The sequence below is a fragment of the Mus caroli genome, unplaced genomic scaffold (assembly GCF_978045245.1).
Source record: "Mus caroli unplaced genomic scaffold, Mus_caroli_1 scaffold_13, whole genome shotgun sequence".
In the NCBI taxonomy this organism is placed as follows: domain Eukaryota; kingdom Metazoa; phylum Chordata; class Mammalia; order Rodentia; family Muridae; genus Mus; species Mus caroli.
The window spans coordinates 17,442,950-17,459,676 of record NW_028227268.1 but is presented as its reverse complement, the minus strand read 5'-3'; the positions used below and the strand labels follow the sequence as shown (position 1 = coordinate 17,459,676).

The 16,727-nt window shown below is 47.6% G+C and overlaps 1 protein-coding gene across 1 annotated transcript in view; it reads left to right on the top strand.

Moving 5' to 3' along the window:
* The window catches only part of Itgb3 (integrin subunit beta 3), a 58,413-nt gene extending 48,772 nt beyond the window's left edge, over positions 1–9,641 (top strand). Inside the window, exons 13-15 of the mRNA XM_085829486.1 lie at positions 1,647–1,766; positions 4,794–4,960; positions 6,485–9,641. Of these exons, the coding sequence (XP_085685612.1) occupies positions 1,647–1,766; positions 4,794–4,960; positions 6,485–6,550 (353 nt within the window). The 3' untranslated portion in view covers positions 6,551–9,641. The remainder of the gene's footprint in view (positions 1–1,646; positions 1,767–4,793; positions 4,961–6,484) is intronic.
* The last annotated feature ends 7,086 nt before the right edge of the window (positions 9,642–16,727 follow it).

The following is a 16,727-nucleotide window of genomic DNA, read 5'->3' as shown; positions in this document are numbered from 1 at the left end:
GACCAGCTCTCAACAAAATAATTTTAAGAAAGTGTTAAGGGGGCTGGAGACATGGCTGTGTGGTTCAGAGTGTGGGCTTCTCTTGTAGAGGGCAGTGGCTAGCAACCATCTGTAACTCCAGTTCTGGAGGATCCAGTGCCCTCTTCTGGCCTGCATGGGTACTGCACACACATGGTGCACAGACACATATATGCAGACAAAATACTCATATATATAAAATAAAAAACAGAATCTAAAAACAGTGTTAAGTAATGCCCAGGCCTTTGCTTATAGCTTGTTGATTTGCAGGGAAACCTTCAGCCTTATGAACGTGACCATGTCTGCTCTCCTATAGCTCTTTTGACTTTTTGGACCCCCTCTTCCTCCTGAAATAAGACCAAAGTATAAACAGAGGAATCAAGTTTCTTATTTACCGTCATTCTGGCCTGTACTCTGTACTGTTTTTTAAAAGACAATCTTTGCTGCTCTCTGTATATCTGATTTGTTGTCTGAGTTGAGAGGGACAGGGTGGTGCCCAGGAGATGCCAATCTCTGCGTAGATAGCAATCACCTGTGAGGAGGGCAAATGCCTCTTCATGTGAGGGCCACAGTAAGACAATTTCAGGCACAGGAGTTATAGGGACATCAGATCTCTGGGCCTTTGATCACAGAAGTGGGTTGCAGTGAGGTGGGTGGTTGGGGGTTGAATTCAAAGAAGTGTTTTTATCTTGAGAGACTAGGCCTGCTGTGATCAGCAGGGTGCAAGGGTACAGGGGAGGGGTGGGGGTAGGAGTGAGGGTGGGGGGAGGGTTTCTCTGACCTCACTGAGTCTACTTTTCTTCATCTATGAAAGAGAAACAATGGCCCTGCCTAATGGGGAGAGTTAAGTGACATGAAATCGACAGTTGCTAACAGAGAGTAGGTGTCTACCAACCTCTCTTCCCTTTCTCTGCTCGCCCAACGGTTATCATTCATTTCCCGATGCGGCCCTTGCCAGTTTTACCTGTCTGCATCCATCAGTATATGGCGAGATACACGCCGTGGAGAGTAACTAACCCACAGTGTCTCCCAGTGACCATCAGGTTTCTGAATGAGGAGGGCTGAAACCCACAAGCATCATGGGAGTCAGTGACAGGAGATGGCGGTAGACAGGCACACACAGTCAGAAAGAGAAGCGAAAGGACTGGAAGGGCTGCACAAACCATCTGGGAAGCACTGGGGAAGCAGCCCAAGGAAAGAGAGGGGAGGGGACGCCCGCCCACAGTGTGTCAACTGCTATTTTATGCTGTTTAAATCTCGTGCAATGGTGTATGGTGGGGACATCGTCTTTCTTTCATACATGAAAGTGGTCAGGGTAGATAGGTGCCAGTGCTGGTAGGAGGCAGAGACAGGCTTTGAATCAGAATGTACAATGCTCTGATAGCACGCCCTGCTCGTAGGAAGAAATAAGAACCAGAAAGGGCCAAGGGGGAAAGAAACTTCATCACGGAGGGCCAGTCAGTGCTGATGGCCGAGCTCGACCTCCAACCTCGGTGTCTTGCCTAGTGTCAGGCAGTTTCCCGTCATACACTTTGCAGATGTCCTATGGGCTGGGTTTGGGGAAAACTCTTAACCTTCTAGGGTCTGATTTGTTTCTCATTCTCCATATTCTCCCTTTCCCGTGTCAGCGGATACCGGCAAAAACGCGGTGAATTGTACCTACAAGAACGAGGATGACTGTGTCGTCAGATTCCAGTACTACGAAGACACCAGTGGGAGGGCAGTCCTCTATGTGGTGGAAGAGCCTGGTACGTGAGCCCGAGGCCCCAGCCCTGCCCCTAGGGAGGGAGAGACGACCCTGCTAGGCAGAAATTTCCCCTTGTAACCCTTTCAAACAAAACAGGCCAAAGAGGTGGGGGGGGGCTCTATATTACTAGCACTAGCAGGAAGGTGACTCACCGGGGCTGGAGAGGGCTCGCATGGTTAAGAGCACTTGCTGCTCTTACAGAGGACCCGAGCTTGGTCTCCAAGACCAAGGTCAGGTGGTTCATATCTAGCATGACTCTCAACCTTTATATATGGGCTAGTGAATAGAAAAGGGTGTCATCCTCGTTTTGCTTAGAGAGCCCAGGGAAAGCTGTCATGGGAAGGGCAGAGAGGAGCCTGTGTACCTGTGAAGGAACACACGTTATGGTCTGAGCACAGCTTCCTACTCACCCCTGCCCTAGCCCGGGCTCTCAGCCCTTGGCTGTTGGCTCTGCACCTCACCTCACCTCTTTGCTACACAATCTGCTGGTGATCCTGTTGGCTCACTAACCCAAATCATTTGGCTTAGGATTTTGAGACTGGGAGTATAGAGTCATCTGATGCGACCAAACAACCCGGGGTCAGGGTATGGTCACTTTTCATGTTCTCAGCCAGTACATCCATTTTTTTCTTTTCAAAAACACATTGGGAAATGGGATCCACAGGTCTAGTGACCTACAGGTGCCCTTTGACATCGTGGTGCTGGAAATAGAACCTGGGGCCTCCTGCAGGTGCAGTATTTCCACAGTCAGACCCTCAGCTGGAGGGCCCACATCTCCTACCTCCTGGCTCTGCCTCTCCTTTTAACCAGTCCCCAGGATTTCCAGGGATTCTAGCTGGGAGCAGCACAGGCAGCTGGGGTCCTGGGGCATAGGGAGAGATTATTCTCTTTCTCCTCACCCCCTCATGGCCTTGCAGATGTTTTCTTTGGAAGACTGAGTCACCACAGGGCAGTAAAGAGCATTTCCAAATGGATTCAGCCACATGGAATGGGCTCTCTTCATTCTTGGCTAAGGCTGCCAGAAATAACACCATGGGTTGGTTCCGTGCAATATTTAGTATACACACACGAAAATAGTAACTTGTTTATGGGAAGTCAGATTGATCTGGACTTCCTATACTTTTGTTTACTACATCTGCCCACGCTACCAAGGCTTGTCTGGCTTTGGGTCACCCACTGGCTAAGAGGGACCTCTAGAGGCACCTTGCCTCTGGTCTTCTGCCTCCCACTCCTGGTGATGACAGACCGCTTTCCTCTAGAATTCCACCTGTGTTGCCCAGACCACTATGTGAAAATTTCACTTTGAGGTTTGAGGGTCAGGCCTATCCCAAGCTTTCAAAGAATTCACAGTTGTTTTTCCCAGAAGAACTGGGGACCTTTGCTCCTGGTAATTTGGACACTGGAACTTCACAAGCTCCCCCCAGGAGCCCCTTCATTATCGAGAGGTTGTAATTTGGTGGGTTGGGAAATGGCCAGAGTGGTTTGTGGTAGCGGTTGTTTTTGTGTAGTATGTGGTGAGCCTAGGGTGTCTGTTTAGAGAAGGTGGGAGATGGAGTGGAAAGTGGGTGTGACTTCCTCTCCAGACTCAGCAGCACCCATACAAGCAAACACCTGGTCTCATGACACTGGAGGGTGCCAGTGTGAGGTCACTTGTTAGACACCGGAGGTTTATGGGACGCAGAGCTCTTTAGAATAGAATCAGCTGACTGGTGGATAAGTATCACAGCTTCTGTCTGCTTTGGTTATTGGCTGGGTAGAACAAAGAGGTCAGCCTCCAGAAGGGTTATGATTTTAGATTACTAAATTATCTTGGCTGGCAGGCTTCCTGGTCCCCATGACTGCGGAGAAGGGCTGTTGAGTTTACAGCTCTCAGGGATTTAAACATCTGAACCAGGGCAAGAGATGCACATGCCGATGGGACAATAAATGACAAGGCTAGGTATGAGACACCACCAGTGACGATGGTGGCTGGTGTTTACCGAGGAGTCAGCTTTGTGCCAGGCACTGTTCTGAGCTCTTCAAATCTATTTAGCTCTGTCATTCCTCATCACAAGCTTTTGCCTGTGAAGGCTTTGTCCATTTTAAAGATGGAGAAACAGGAAACAGACACTTAGAAAAGTTAGTTTATTGAAGGCCAGATAAGCAGTGTAAGCATTAAAGCCAGTATTCAAACCCAGACAGTCTTGGCTCCTGAATGTCCAGTGGCCCAGACCCAAGGACAAGCCACACTCTGCCTGTGCTTAGGGGACACCAGGGAGAGGACTCTGGTAAGCAGAACACTAATGTTCTGAATATAAAAGAGCTAGCTGCTCCCACCGCTAGCCAGTGGCTGCTCTACAGGAATGTAAGTTCCAGGACTAGCAGGTATAGGGGTATGTGTGTGTGCATGCGAGCGTGCGTGCGTGTGTGTGTGTGTGTGTGTGTGTGTATGTGTGTATGTGTGTGGTGAGTGTGTTTGAATGTCTGTGTGTGTGTGTGTTAGCAGGTGTAGGTGTGCGTGTGTACATGTGTGTGCATGTGTGTGTAATGCTAGGGATAGAGCCCAGGCTTCATGGAAAATAGCAAGATGTTCACCACTAGGCTTAGTTACTCCCCAAATCGATTTTTTATTTAAAAATTTTTGTTTTTGAGATTTATATTTAAGAGCAACTTGCCTCACTGGACATGTGTGTAGCATATTCATGACTGGGTGCTGGTGGAGGTCGGAAGAGGGGGAGTCAGGTGATCTGGAGCTATAGATGGGTCTGAGCCACCATGAGGGTGCTGGGAACTTAATCTAGGCCCTCTGCAATAGCAACGGGTGTTCTCAGCTTCAGACCCATCCCTCCACACCGAATGGGTTAGGTTTAGCCTGAGAACCCTGATTTAGGGTACCCAGGGCAGATGACTGCTGTCCTAAAGATTGTCCTTTTTAAAAAGTGACGAACTTACTGTTTCTGATGGTCCCATCTTCAATTCTGAATCCCTTTGTTACGATCTCAGTCCTGGGAGTCTCTGGTGATTCCTGCTCTCTGTCTCTGCCTCCCAGAGTGTCCCAAGGGTCCTGATATCCTGGTGGTCCTGCTGTCAGTGATGGGGGCCATCCTGCTCATTGGCCTTGCTACTCTGCTCATCTGGAAGCTACTCATCACCATCCATGACCGGAAGGAATTTGCTAAATTTGAGGAAGAACGAGCCAGAGCCAAGTGGGACACAGTGAGTGGCTGTGCTTAGCTTTGAGTTCTCTGGCTGTGCTTAGCTTTGAGTTCTCCCGAGTCTTTGGTTCATGAACCCGAGGTTGGGGCAGGAGATGCTCAGTGGTCAGTCAGCCTCGACAGTTGTTCCCCAGTTATCCTTCTGTTCTGGAAACTGGGAAATGTTTTGACTGTTCTTTTATCTGTATGTTGCTATGAGACCTCCCAGTCTTCTACCTTACAGTGACCACGTGTCCTGATCACTGAGCTCACACGGGATACTGTGACAAAGGGAGCAGCTTAATTCTCCAGTTGAGGGGACAGGGCAAATCTGTATCAGGAACATGTACGGAAAGTGACATAGCAGAGAACGTCTCCTGAGGGCTAAATGCTTGTGACACTTTATCTCCATGACAGCCCTTTTGCTGGACAATATTATCATTCAGATCCTATAGTTAAGGAAACTGAGGGCAGAGAAGTAGAATAGCTTGCCTGACAAAGACAGGGATGGGGCAATACAGGAATTACTTTCGGGGTCAGCCTCTTAGATTTCATGGCCTTACATCTGTTTACCTCATTTTTCTCTTTTCCTTCAAATGAGAGGTAGTAGCTTGCAAACCAGGAGGATCCTCTGGAGACCCCAGAATACCGTTTAACCTGATTTAATCCAATCAAATGAGCATCTAAACAACAAAAGCCCCGTGCATGTGTGTATGGCCATGGTGTGTTTTCAGAGGTCACAGGTCAGTCTGCAGGAGTCAGGTTTGTCTCCCAGGTGGGTTCTGAGGACCAGTGTCAGCTGTATCAGGCCCGGCAGCAACAGCCTCTGCCTGCTCTGCCAGCTCGCTAGTCCTGATGAGCATTTTTTTTTTTTTTTGAGAACTGTTTATTTAATTTTAGGTCCAATTTCACTTTACTTTTCCTAGACAGGCCGAGAATGCTAATGTACAGCATTTGAGCCGCTGAGGGACGTCTCTAGATTTCTTGGCATGGAGGGGACGTTCTAAATTTCTTGACTACCATTAAGGGGGCTTCATTACTTTCTGTTAGGAAATAATTTGGGAAACCTGGTGAAGGCACACAACAGGTCTGTGGGTAGCAACTGACCCGAGAGATGAGATAAAAACAAGTTAGGAATAATTTCAGCAAAAGCTGGGCTCTGTGTTCTGACCCCACCTGCTACATTTTCCCTTCTGGCTCCCATCGCCTGGCACTGCCTTAATGAAGGGAAAGAAAGAGTAGGGACAGAAGAAGAAATGGGAGAGGCAGGGCAAACAGTATACTATTCTGGGACTGACAAATATTCTTCCACCCAAAGTGACTGAATTAAAAACCCTTAGAAACAGTGGCAGACCAGCAACACAGCATACCTCTCCCCTCCTTCTCTCCTATCCCCATCCTAAGAGTTGATGTGTAAATGTAAGCACTGGCTGATTTCTGACTCCAGAGAGGGATGTCCTGGATAAAATTCCCAGATGATGTTTAACCGTTTGGGGTAAGGAAGTGCATGGAGCTGACCACAGTTTCTCCTCTCTTCCCTCTGCAGGCAAACAACCCGCTGTATAAAGAGGCCACCTCCACCTTCACCAATATCACCTACCGGGGGACTTAATGAGAAGAGGTCATCCTTAGGCCATCATCAGATGATGCCAGGACTGTGGGAGTCTCTGCCATTATGTTTACAGAGGACATTTGTGTGTGTGGGTGTGTGGGTGGGATTTGGGGCATGGGTTGGGCTGGGCTGGAAGAATGTCAGTACGTGGGAATGTATCTCTCTGTGTGTACTTATGTGTGTGACGAGTGTGGGGAAATGTGTAATTTAAAACTTGTGTCTCACAGGCAGAGCTCCACAGCCTTTGTCCTCAGGGGCCCTCCCCAAAGGATTCTTCCTGCTTAGCTTGAGGGGGACTCATGATGCCCGGCAGGTGCTCATTACCTCTGAGAAGCTAGCTTGCCTTGTCAGGCCATTCTCCCAGAAGAGAAGGGCAGGGCTGAGGTCCCCCGACCCCCATTCCAGAGGAAGTGGTGTCAAGTCTTGGTTCTATACCAACTTTGTAATTTTCCGGTTCTTGGAGCTGACTGTCAACAGCTGTGGTAGAAAGTGCTTGGTGTTGAAGCTCAGCTGTATTGTCTGTGCCTCTGCCCACCTCCCTCCCTCAGGCTGATGGTGGAGTTAGGGAAGAATCGAGTCCTCAAGAGTTGCCTGTGGCTTTTGCCAGCACCTCAGTCCTGCTATGGCTCTCTCTCTCTCATAAGGAAAGTCCTTGTCACCTGGCTCTTTGGCCTGTTAAGGGTGAGGATGGCAAGGCCACTCAGGGGTCATGCATGTCCTGTGGGGTGTGCCAGCACCTCCAAGTTCATAATCACAGCCATTCAGAATTGCCTCATTGGTAGCTCTTCCCAGGAGATTTGTGAACATGTGTCATTGTGTCAACACCATCTCTTACCTCCTGCTTCTACACCCTCATGGCCACAGACTTGTGCTATGGGCTGGGGCTCTCACTCATGGTCAGATGCTTTCTCCTCAGGGGAGAGTGCAGTGGTCAGAGCTGGAGGTCCATCCCCACTCTCCAGGCTTTCTGCTCCTCTTTCCGGGCGCCTCCACACACCTCATCCTATGCCTCTGTGTGCTTGCTACACCCATCCATGGGGGTGCTTGTGTGTATCTACCTCTTCGGTGTCTTGTGAAGGAGTCCCCCGAGTCTCCCATGAGTCTGTTGAGCAAAGTGCCAGGGAGGAGTTGAAAGGCCAGTCAGAACTGCATGTGTGGCCTATTCTCCTGTGGGCTGGACAACCTCATTTTATCTCAGCCTTTAATCTGGGAGGCCACAAGTGCAATTTTATTTTATTCCCTATGGGGACACCCAAAACTATGAGGCCCATCACTCTAAAGGAGCACGTATATAAACATGCTTGCATTATTATATTTATAATTTTGTATGATGACAAAGGAGAGCATAAAAACCCCCACACAGACTGTGTGGCATACATTCTTAGTAACTTGCCAGTCAGTTGCTGGGTCTGCAAGGGGCTTCCCTCTTCCTGGAAGCATGTGAAGATGTGGACACACTGAACCTTTCTTGAGGAGGTTTCTCAACTGGCTGTTCTGTTGGCCCAGCAAGCATGGTTTGCTTAGATCTAATGTTAAAAATCAGTGCTTACCACCCAGAGACAAGAGGCCTATAAACAGCATCTTGATGATCTGAGACCTGAGTCCTGGCCTCGGGATCGCTGTCAAAACATCTGAAAGTTAATTCAGGAAAGCCATTCCCGCCCCTCCCCCCTCTGGAGTTCAATATTCTTTTGGATTTGGTAACTTGGAAAGTCTATTTCAAGTGTCAGTATTCTTTTTTTTTCTGAAAGACAGGGTCTCATGTATCCCAGGATGGCCTTGAACTTGCTATGTAGCCAAGGATGACTTGAACTTCTGATCCTTTTTCTACACTTCTCAGGTGCTACAATTACAGGCATGAGCTATCCTGCCTGGTTTACGCAGTGCTGGGAATAGAACCCAGGACATCACACATGCTAGGCAAGAGCATTACCAAGTGATCTGTATTCCCAGCTTTAGTATCAACATCCTAAGATGCCGAGAGTAAATACGGTATCAAGCCTGCCGTCAAGATTCTGTGTGTGTATAAGGAGACTGGAATGTTGGCCAGTAGTAGAACAAGCAGTTACGGAGTGTCCTGGGTTTGATTCCCAGCACTGAAAACGTGTGTGTGTGTGTGTGTGTGTTGTGGGGGGAGAGGTGCTGTTGCTCGTGTTTGTCTTTCAGTTTCCAGACTGAATGCCTTGGCTTTCACGAGAGCAGATGCTATTCTTATAACTTGTCTCAGCGAGTCTCATTCCTTCTCAGACTCCCTTCATCTTTTGTTAGTGGGTGCCTCTGATGTAGCACTTAGTTTTTATCCAATTTGTTCTTTCTTGTTCACTCTGCATACAGTTGCATCTGCATACCAGGGAGGACCTTTAGTAAGGGGTGGCTGATCCAGATGTTGGTGTGTTGAGCAGGCCTTGAGTACAGGAATAAGCCAGTGACTGTCCTGTCGTGCCTTTGGGTTACTCTTGGCTTAGGTGGTGGGAGTACAGTAGAGGGACGGGGAAGATGGCCAGAGATCCATCCTTTAGCTACTGAGGCAGAGTCCGTGAGAGTAGAGTGGGGTTTTCTTTAGAGAAGACTGTTTAGGTGAGGAAACTAGCAGAGGAGGACGGAAATATAGTAAAAGAGTGAAAGGTGAGTAGGGACCTTGTCTGTTTCTGGACTGAGGTTTGTGGTGCTTGGGCAGCAATGCCGGTCAGTACACGGGCCTATCTGTAGCTGTTCTGTCCGGAGGCCGAGGAACAGTCTGAGTGGTATCCAGAGGATGAACGTCTAAAATTGCGCTGGGAATGAATCCGCAGCACAGAGCGGCTGTGCCCGTTCTCTTACAGGTGATTTCGGTCCAGTCTCAGTGTCTGAGGACAACAGGAAGAGACAGAGAATGCCTGGCAGGCAGCTCTGTTCCCGTTCTTTCCCTCAGAGAGAGTCATTCTGAAGCTGCCCACAGCAACATCAGGATCTTTGTCTTTGTCCATTTTTGGTTGAACTTGCTTAAGTGCCTTCCTGACACCCTCCCCACCTCCTCTGAGTTGTGTAACAGAGAATTAAATGTGCTTTCCAAAAGAACTGGCCTGAGACTACTCCATGTTGTTATATCTGTTTTCGCTGGGTGCACAGAGTGTCACTGCTTCCAAAGTGACAACTTTATAGAAAGCAAGCTTCCGGATGTAACAGGACGGTGCCTGCCGTGGGAGCTGGAGCTGGCTTCTGAGTCCAGAACTTTGCTATTTTCAAAATGAGCAGGTTACTACTTTCTAAGGTATTATTATTTTAAGTTGGGGGTTATTTAGGATCTTTTGCAAACAAAGTAGAACATGTCGTCAATATAGTCCAGGTTTTGCCTGTAGGAATCACGAGTAAAAGCTCAATGACAAATGACTTGCAGGACCGTTTACATGCCAAACTTCTACTTAAAATGGCTAGTGGCAAATTATAGTATCACCTAGAAAGTTTTGTTTTTGTTTTTTGCTTTTTAAATGCAGTTGAGAGGCTGGAGAGAGAGCTCGGTGCTCAAGAGTGCTTTCTGCTCTTTCAGAGGACTGGAGTTCAGTTCCCAACTACCTTCAACTCCAGGTCTAGGGAATCCCTTTAGGCTCCCGTGGGTACCTGCATACATACGTATATACACACAGACACAGTCAGACAGAAACACACACACGCACACATACACACTCACAAAGAAATGAAAACTGACAAGTCTCAGAACCACAGCCATACGTCCTGAGAACTGTCGAGTAGTCCTGCTGCTGTAGGTGTGTGGGTACACAAATCTGGGGAGTGCAAGTGAGACACTTCCCAAGGCCTCTTAGTACAGTCCTGAGACACGGAAAACCAAAGGTAGAAGAGGCTGCTGCCAGGGAGAAGGACATACCTTTTCACAGGAAACCTTGAAGAAAAAGTATACAGTAAAATAATGTTTGGAACATAGCACGGTAAATATATAAGCAGCAACAGAGCTATTGTCAAGTATTCTGTACTGTACACAACCGATGTGTTGCACTTTGGCAGCAACACATTTACGTGTGAATAAGAAGCATTTTTGATAGCTATGATAACACCTAGTGATATAAAAATTCAGCTCTCTTACAATCTCATGAGACCACTGTCATGTATACAAAATGTTGTCATGTGTCATGTAAGGATCGAATAATAAATGCAGAGACCCACAGCCATACATTTTACACAAACACACACACACACACACACACAGAGTAAATAGGTTCCTTGGAACACTCAGCTGGCACATTTAAGTGGGTAGGAATCACCATCAAATCTCCCCCCCCCCCCCAGAGCTCAGGGACCCCATGGAAGAGAAGGCTGACAGAGAATAGGAGCCAGAGGGAATGGAGGACACCAACGAGATAAGACCCTCTAAATCAGTATGAAGTCACAGAGACAGAGCAGCGTGGATGAGGCTGTATGGGTCCACACCAGACCCTCTGCATGTATATCACAGCATTCAGGTTAGTGTTCTATGGGACTTCTGAGTGTGTGCCTTCTCTTGGGCTCTTTTCCTTCAGTTGGTTTGTCTTGTCCAACTTTGACATGGTAATTTTTTTATTATATTTTATTTTGTTATATTTTATTATCTCATAGAAGCCTGTTCTTTTCTAACAAGAGACAGAAAGGGAGTGGATTGGGATGGAAGGGGAGGTGGGGAGGGACTTGGAGGAGTAGAAGGAGGGGAAACCATAATTAGGATTTATTATGTTAGAAACGAGTCTATTTTTAATAAAGGGGGAGTAAAGAAGAAAATCTGAGGGTAGATCCCAGCTATCTGTGTTTTAATGCCCCCTCCCAATGATTTTGCTGACTGCTTGTTTGAGAGTAGCTAACTTTAGAATGCTTGATGACAGCTATGTTGCTGGCATATCCATGTCCTCTTGAGATAGATATTTATTGGACAGATTCAGAAAACCAGATATTAACTCAGGAAAATTCTCTTTAAACCTCTCTTTTTAAAAATTGTGTGTGTGTGTGTGTGTGCGTGCACGTGCACATCACAGTATGTATCTGAGGTTAGAAGATTCCTTGGTGGGAGTTGGGTCTCTCCTTTCATCAAATGGGTCCTGAGGATTGAATTCAGGGTTTGGTGGCAAGTGCATTTATTCACTGCGCAGTCTTGCCAGCCTTGAAAATCTACTTTTGATCTACTTTTCATCTTGGAATTCTTGAGTTTCTTCATATCACAGGTTCCTTAAAAAACAAACACGAAAAACAAAACAACAAAAACTAAAAGAAGCAGTATGTCTGGATCCCTGAAAAAACACCAGTATACGGCTACTTGAGTATAATAACTTTTCTTTGCCTCATAAATTCCTTCTATAATAATGAGCATTTGGGGATGGGGATGGAGAAAATGCTCAGTGGTTAGGAATCCGTAATTGTTCTTTAGAAGACACAAGTTCAGTTCCCAGTACCCACATAAGGCCTCTTACAACTGTCCGTGACTAACTTCTAAGGATCTCATGCCATCTTCTGGAGTCTGTGAGCACCTGCACTCAAGTGCACAATCCTTCCTCCCTGGGCAGAATTAACACCCCCCCCCGCCCCGCCCCCACAAAGAAAACAAAACAAGAAAGGCTTGCCAGAATGTGAAGAATGTGACGACACATGAGGAGGCCAATCCCAGCACTTGTGAGATGGAAGCAGACAGATGAGGCCAATCCCAGCACTTGTGAGATGGAAGCAGACAGATGGGGCCAATCCCAGCACTTGTGAGATGGAAGCAGACAGATGAGGCTAATCCCAGCACTTGTGAGATGGAAGCAGACAGATGAGGCCAATCCCAGCACTTGTGAGATGGAAGCAGACAGATGAGGCCAATCCCAGCACTTGTGAGATGGAAGCAGACAGATGAGGCCAATCCCAGCACTTGTGAGATGGAAGCAGACAGATGAGGCCAATCCCAGCACTTGTGAGATGGAAGCAGACAGATGAGGCCAATCCCAGCACTTGTGAGATGGAAGCAGACAGATGAGGCCAATCCCAGCACTTGTGAGATGGAAGCAGACAGATGAGGCCAATCCCAGCACTTGTGAGATGGAAGCAGACAGATGGGACCAATCCCAGCACTTGTGAGATGGAAGCAGACAGATGGGGCCAATCCCAGCACTTGTGAGATGGAAGCAGACAGATGGGGCCAATCCCAGCACTTGTGAGATGGAAGCAGACAGATGGGGCCAATCCCAGCACTTGTGAGATGGAAGCAGACAGATGGGGCCAATCCCAGCACTTGTGAGATGGAAGCAGACAGATGAGGCCAATCCCAGCACTTGTGAGATGGAAGCAGACAGATGAGGCCAATCCCAGCACTTGTGAGATGGAAGCAGACAGATGAGGCCAATCCCAGCACTTGTGAGATGGAAGCAGACAGATGAGGCCAATCCCAGCACTTGTGAGATGGAAGCAGACAGATGAGGCCAATCCCAGCACTTGTGAGATGGAAGCAGACAGATGAGGCCAATCCCAGCACTTGTGAGATGGAAGCAGACAGATGAGGCTAATCCCAGCACTTGTGAGATGGAAGCAGACAGATGAGGCAAATCCCAGCACTTGTGAGATGGAAGCAGACAGATGGGGCCAATCCCAGCACTTGTGAGATGGAAGCAGACAGATGAGGCCAATCCCAGCACTTGTGAGATGGAAGCAGACAGATGGGGCCAATCCCAGCACTTGTGAGATGGAAGCAGACAGATGAGGCCAATCCCAGCACTTGTGAGATGGAAGCAGACAGATGAGGCCAATCCCAGCACTTGTGAGATGGAAGCAGACAGATGAGGCCAATCCCAGCACTTGTGAGATGGAAGCAGACAGATGAGGCCAATCCCAGCACTTGTGAGATGGAAGCAGACAGATGAGGCCAATCCCAGCACTTGTGAGATGGAAGCAGACAGATGAGGCCAATCCCAGCACTTGTGAGATGGAAGCAGACAGATGAGGCCAATCCCAGCACTTGTGAGATGGAAGCAGACAGATGAGGCCAATCCCAGCACTTGTGAGATGGAAGCAGACAGATGAGGCCAATCCCAGCACTTGTGAGATGGAAGCAGACAGATGGGACCAATCCCAGCACTTGTGAGATGGAAGCAGACAGATGGGGCCAATCCCAGCACTTGTGAGATGGAAGCAGACAGATGGGGCCAATCCCAGCACTTGTGAGATGGAAGCAGACAGATGGGGCCAATCCCAGCACTTGTGAGATGGAAGCAGACAGATGAGGCCAATCCCAGCACTTGTGAGATGGAAGCAGACAGATGAGGCCAATCCCAGCACTTGTGAGATGGAAGCAGACAGATGAGGCCAATCCCAGCACTTGTGAGATGGAAGCAGACAGATGAGGCCAATCCCAGCACTTGTGAGATGGAAGCAGACAGATGAGGCCAATCCCAGCACTTGTGAGATGGAAGCAGACAGATGAGGCCAATCCCAGCACTTGTGAGATGGAAGCAGACAGATGAGGCTAATCCCAGCACTTGTGAGATGGAAGCAGACAGATGAGGCAAATCCCAGCACTTGTGAGATGGAAGCAGACAGATGGGGCCAATCCCAGCACTTGTGAGATGGAAGCAGACAGATGTCTGTAAGTTCCGGGACAGGAGGGGTACACAGTGAGACACTGTCTCCAGAAAAAATCTTAAAACAAAACAAAACAAAACGTTTGGGGCTGGAGTGATGGCTCAGTGGTTAAGAGCACTCACTGCTCTTCCAGAGGACGTTTCCAGTGTGAAACATGGTGACTCACAACTGTTTATAACTCTAGCCCCAGGGGATCTGATGCTCTCTTTTGGCCTTCTAAGGCATCAGGCATGAATGCAAGGTACAGGCATACATGCAGGCAAAACACCCAAACACAATTTAAAAAGCCATTTTTTTTTTTATTTTGGCAACACAATTTTCAGCATCATAAAGAGACTTGAGTGGATGTAGATGACCCATTGAAAGCTGAAATCTGTGGGGTTTGTCTACAGCCGAGTCATCCGAAACGTGTTCCATCTTGTCTGAGATCTTATGAGAGTCTCCTTGTTTTATTTATATTTAGACATTTGGTAACTAAATGTCTGGGGATGGAATGTTCATGCTAGCTTATTGTTTCTGTGATGAACACTTGAGAAAAATACCTACTTGAGGAAAGAGTTATTTTAGGTCACAGTGCTTTCAGTCTGTGGCTGGTTTGGATCCATTTGTTTTTCTGTAAAGTGGAAACATGGTGAGGGAGGGGCATGGGAGAAAGTGTTCTTACTCCTTGGTAGATAGAAAAAGAGGAAGGGCTGGGGAAGAGATGCCATTCAAAGGCAGACCTCCAGTGACCAGCTTCCTCCAGCTAGGCCCTCTCTCCTGGTTCCCACCACCCCAATGCCATCAAATTATCAGTCTATCAGTGAATTAATCTATTGACTAGATCCAGAGCCTTTTATGATCTAAACACCTCCTTAAAACTCCTCTGATTATTGCAATTGGGATGAATCTTTGATAGATAAGGTGTGTGTGTGTGTTTATTTTGTATCCAAACCCTTATATTCTGCCCTCATAAGCTTATGCCCATATACTAATGAAAAATTCATTTAGTCTGTTTTTAAGGATCCACACACTATCAGCGGTTTTTACTGTCCAAGTCCAAAGTCACCTCTGAAGAGGTTCTAAGCTGGGACCTCTGGGAAAGAAACCAACAAATGGGGTACATGGTTGCTTAGGAAACAGTGGGGACCAGTATCATGGTTCAGCGAGTGAAGTGCTTCAGGGTAAACCTAGTGACCTGAGTTCAATCCAGAAGCTGAACAGAGGTGGAAGGAGAGAACCAACTCCACAGAGCTGTCCTCTGACCTCTACATGCACGGTGACATATGTCTGTCTACGTGTCACATGCACACACACAAAAATATAAAAAAATAATAAAAATTTAAATAGGGTATTTGGAGCATAGAGTGAGACAAAAGCATAACTGACCCCCAACACTGGAAACAGTCCTGTAGTTCTATGTCTCACATCTGGGGGTTTGCCTTGTGAGCTGTGATGTGCTAGGCAGTCCTGTTCCCGTGGCCTTGCCTGCCTGGCTCCTCTGGTAGGCTGGGCCTAATTACTGCCTGCTTCAGTTTCCAACCGGCAGAGACAAGAATGACACGGACACCAAGATGGGTTCACGCAGCTTCCTCAGCTCCCTCTTTATACTTGGGGCAAGGGCTATATTTATATAGTAGCGGCAACTGACCTCATCTCGCTTCATACAGAACAAGTTATGTCACAATTTAGCAACTCAAAAATACTGCCCAGCCTCTGGAGTCAGGAATTTGGGAATGGCTTTCATTCAGAGGTTTAGGCTCAGTCTCATGAGATTGAGTTCGAAGTACTGGCCATGATGACTCCAGTCAACTGAAGGCTCCTAAGAACTGGAAGACCATTTTTTTTTTTTTCCAAGAGGGCATTCTCACAGGGCTGTTGGCAGGAGACATGGAGTCCGTGCGGGCTGGACTGCCTGAGTGTTGGCTTTTCTAAGAGTAAGTATCAGAGTATAGGGAGGAAGTCCCATGATTTTTATGACTTAGTTTTATGATGTCACATCGTAAGCTGTGTTCTAGTCGTGTATGTAGCTCACTGAACCAACCAATGTTCTATTGAGGATAGTTCAATCACCACCTTTTGAGCAGGTTCCATTTTTTATGGGCAGAGCTGTGGCCCCTCTTTCCCCCAAAGATATCCACATCCTAATAGTGGAACCTGGGACTATGCTACCATACGTGAAATAAAGAGCTTCAATATAATTAAGGATCTTGAGCTCAGATTATCCTGGATTATCTGGTGGGTACGATATACTTAGAAGAGTCCTTTCGGGACCCACGAGTCAGAGTAGGGTAACATTGGCTGCAAGCAAGTGATTGATGGCAGAGTGATTTGGCCATAAGTTAGTCAATGTGGCCATAGCACTTAGAGCCTGGAGCCACTGATTTTATCCCTGTAAATCCCTTTTGGGACTTAAAAAAACAAAAAACCAAAAAACTGGAAACAGGGTTTCTCTGTATTGCCCTGGCTGTCCTGGAACTCACTCTGTAGACCAGGCTGGCCTCGAACTTAGAAATCCGCCTGCCTCTGCCTCCCAAGTGCTGGGATTAAAGGCGTGCGCCACCACTGCCCGCCTACTGGAAACATTTTATTGATGAGACCCCACCAGCTGCGCAAAGTGATCCTGGCA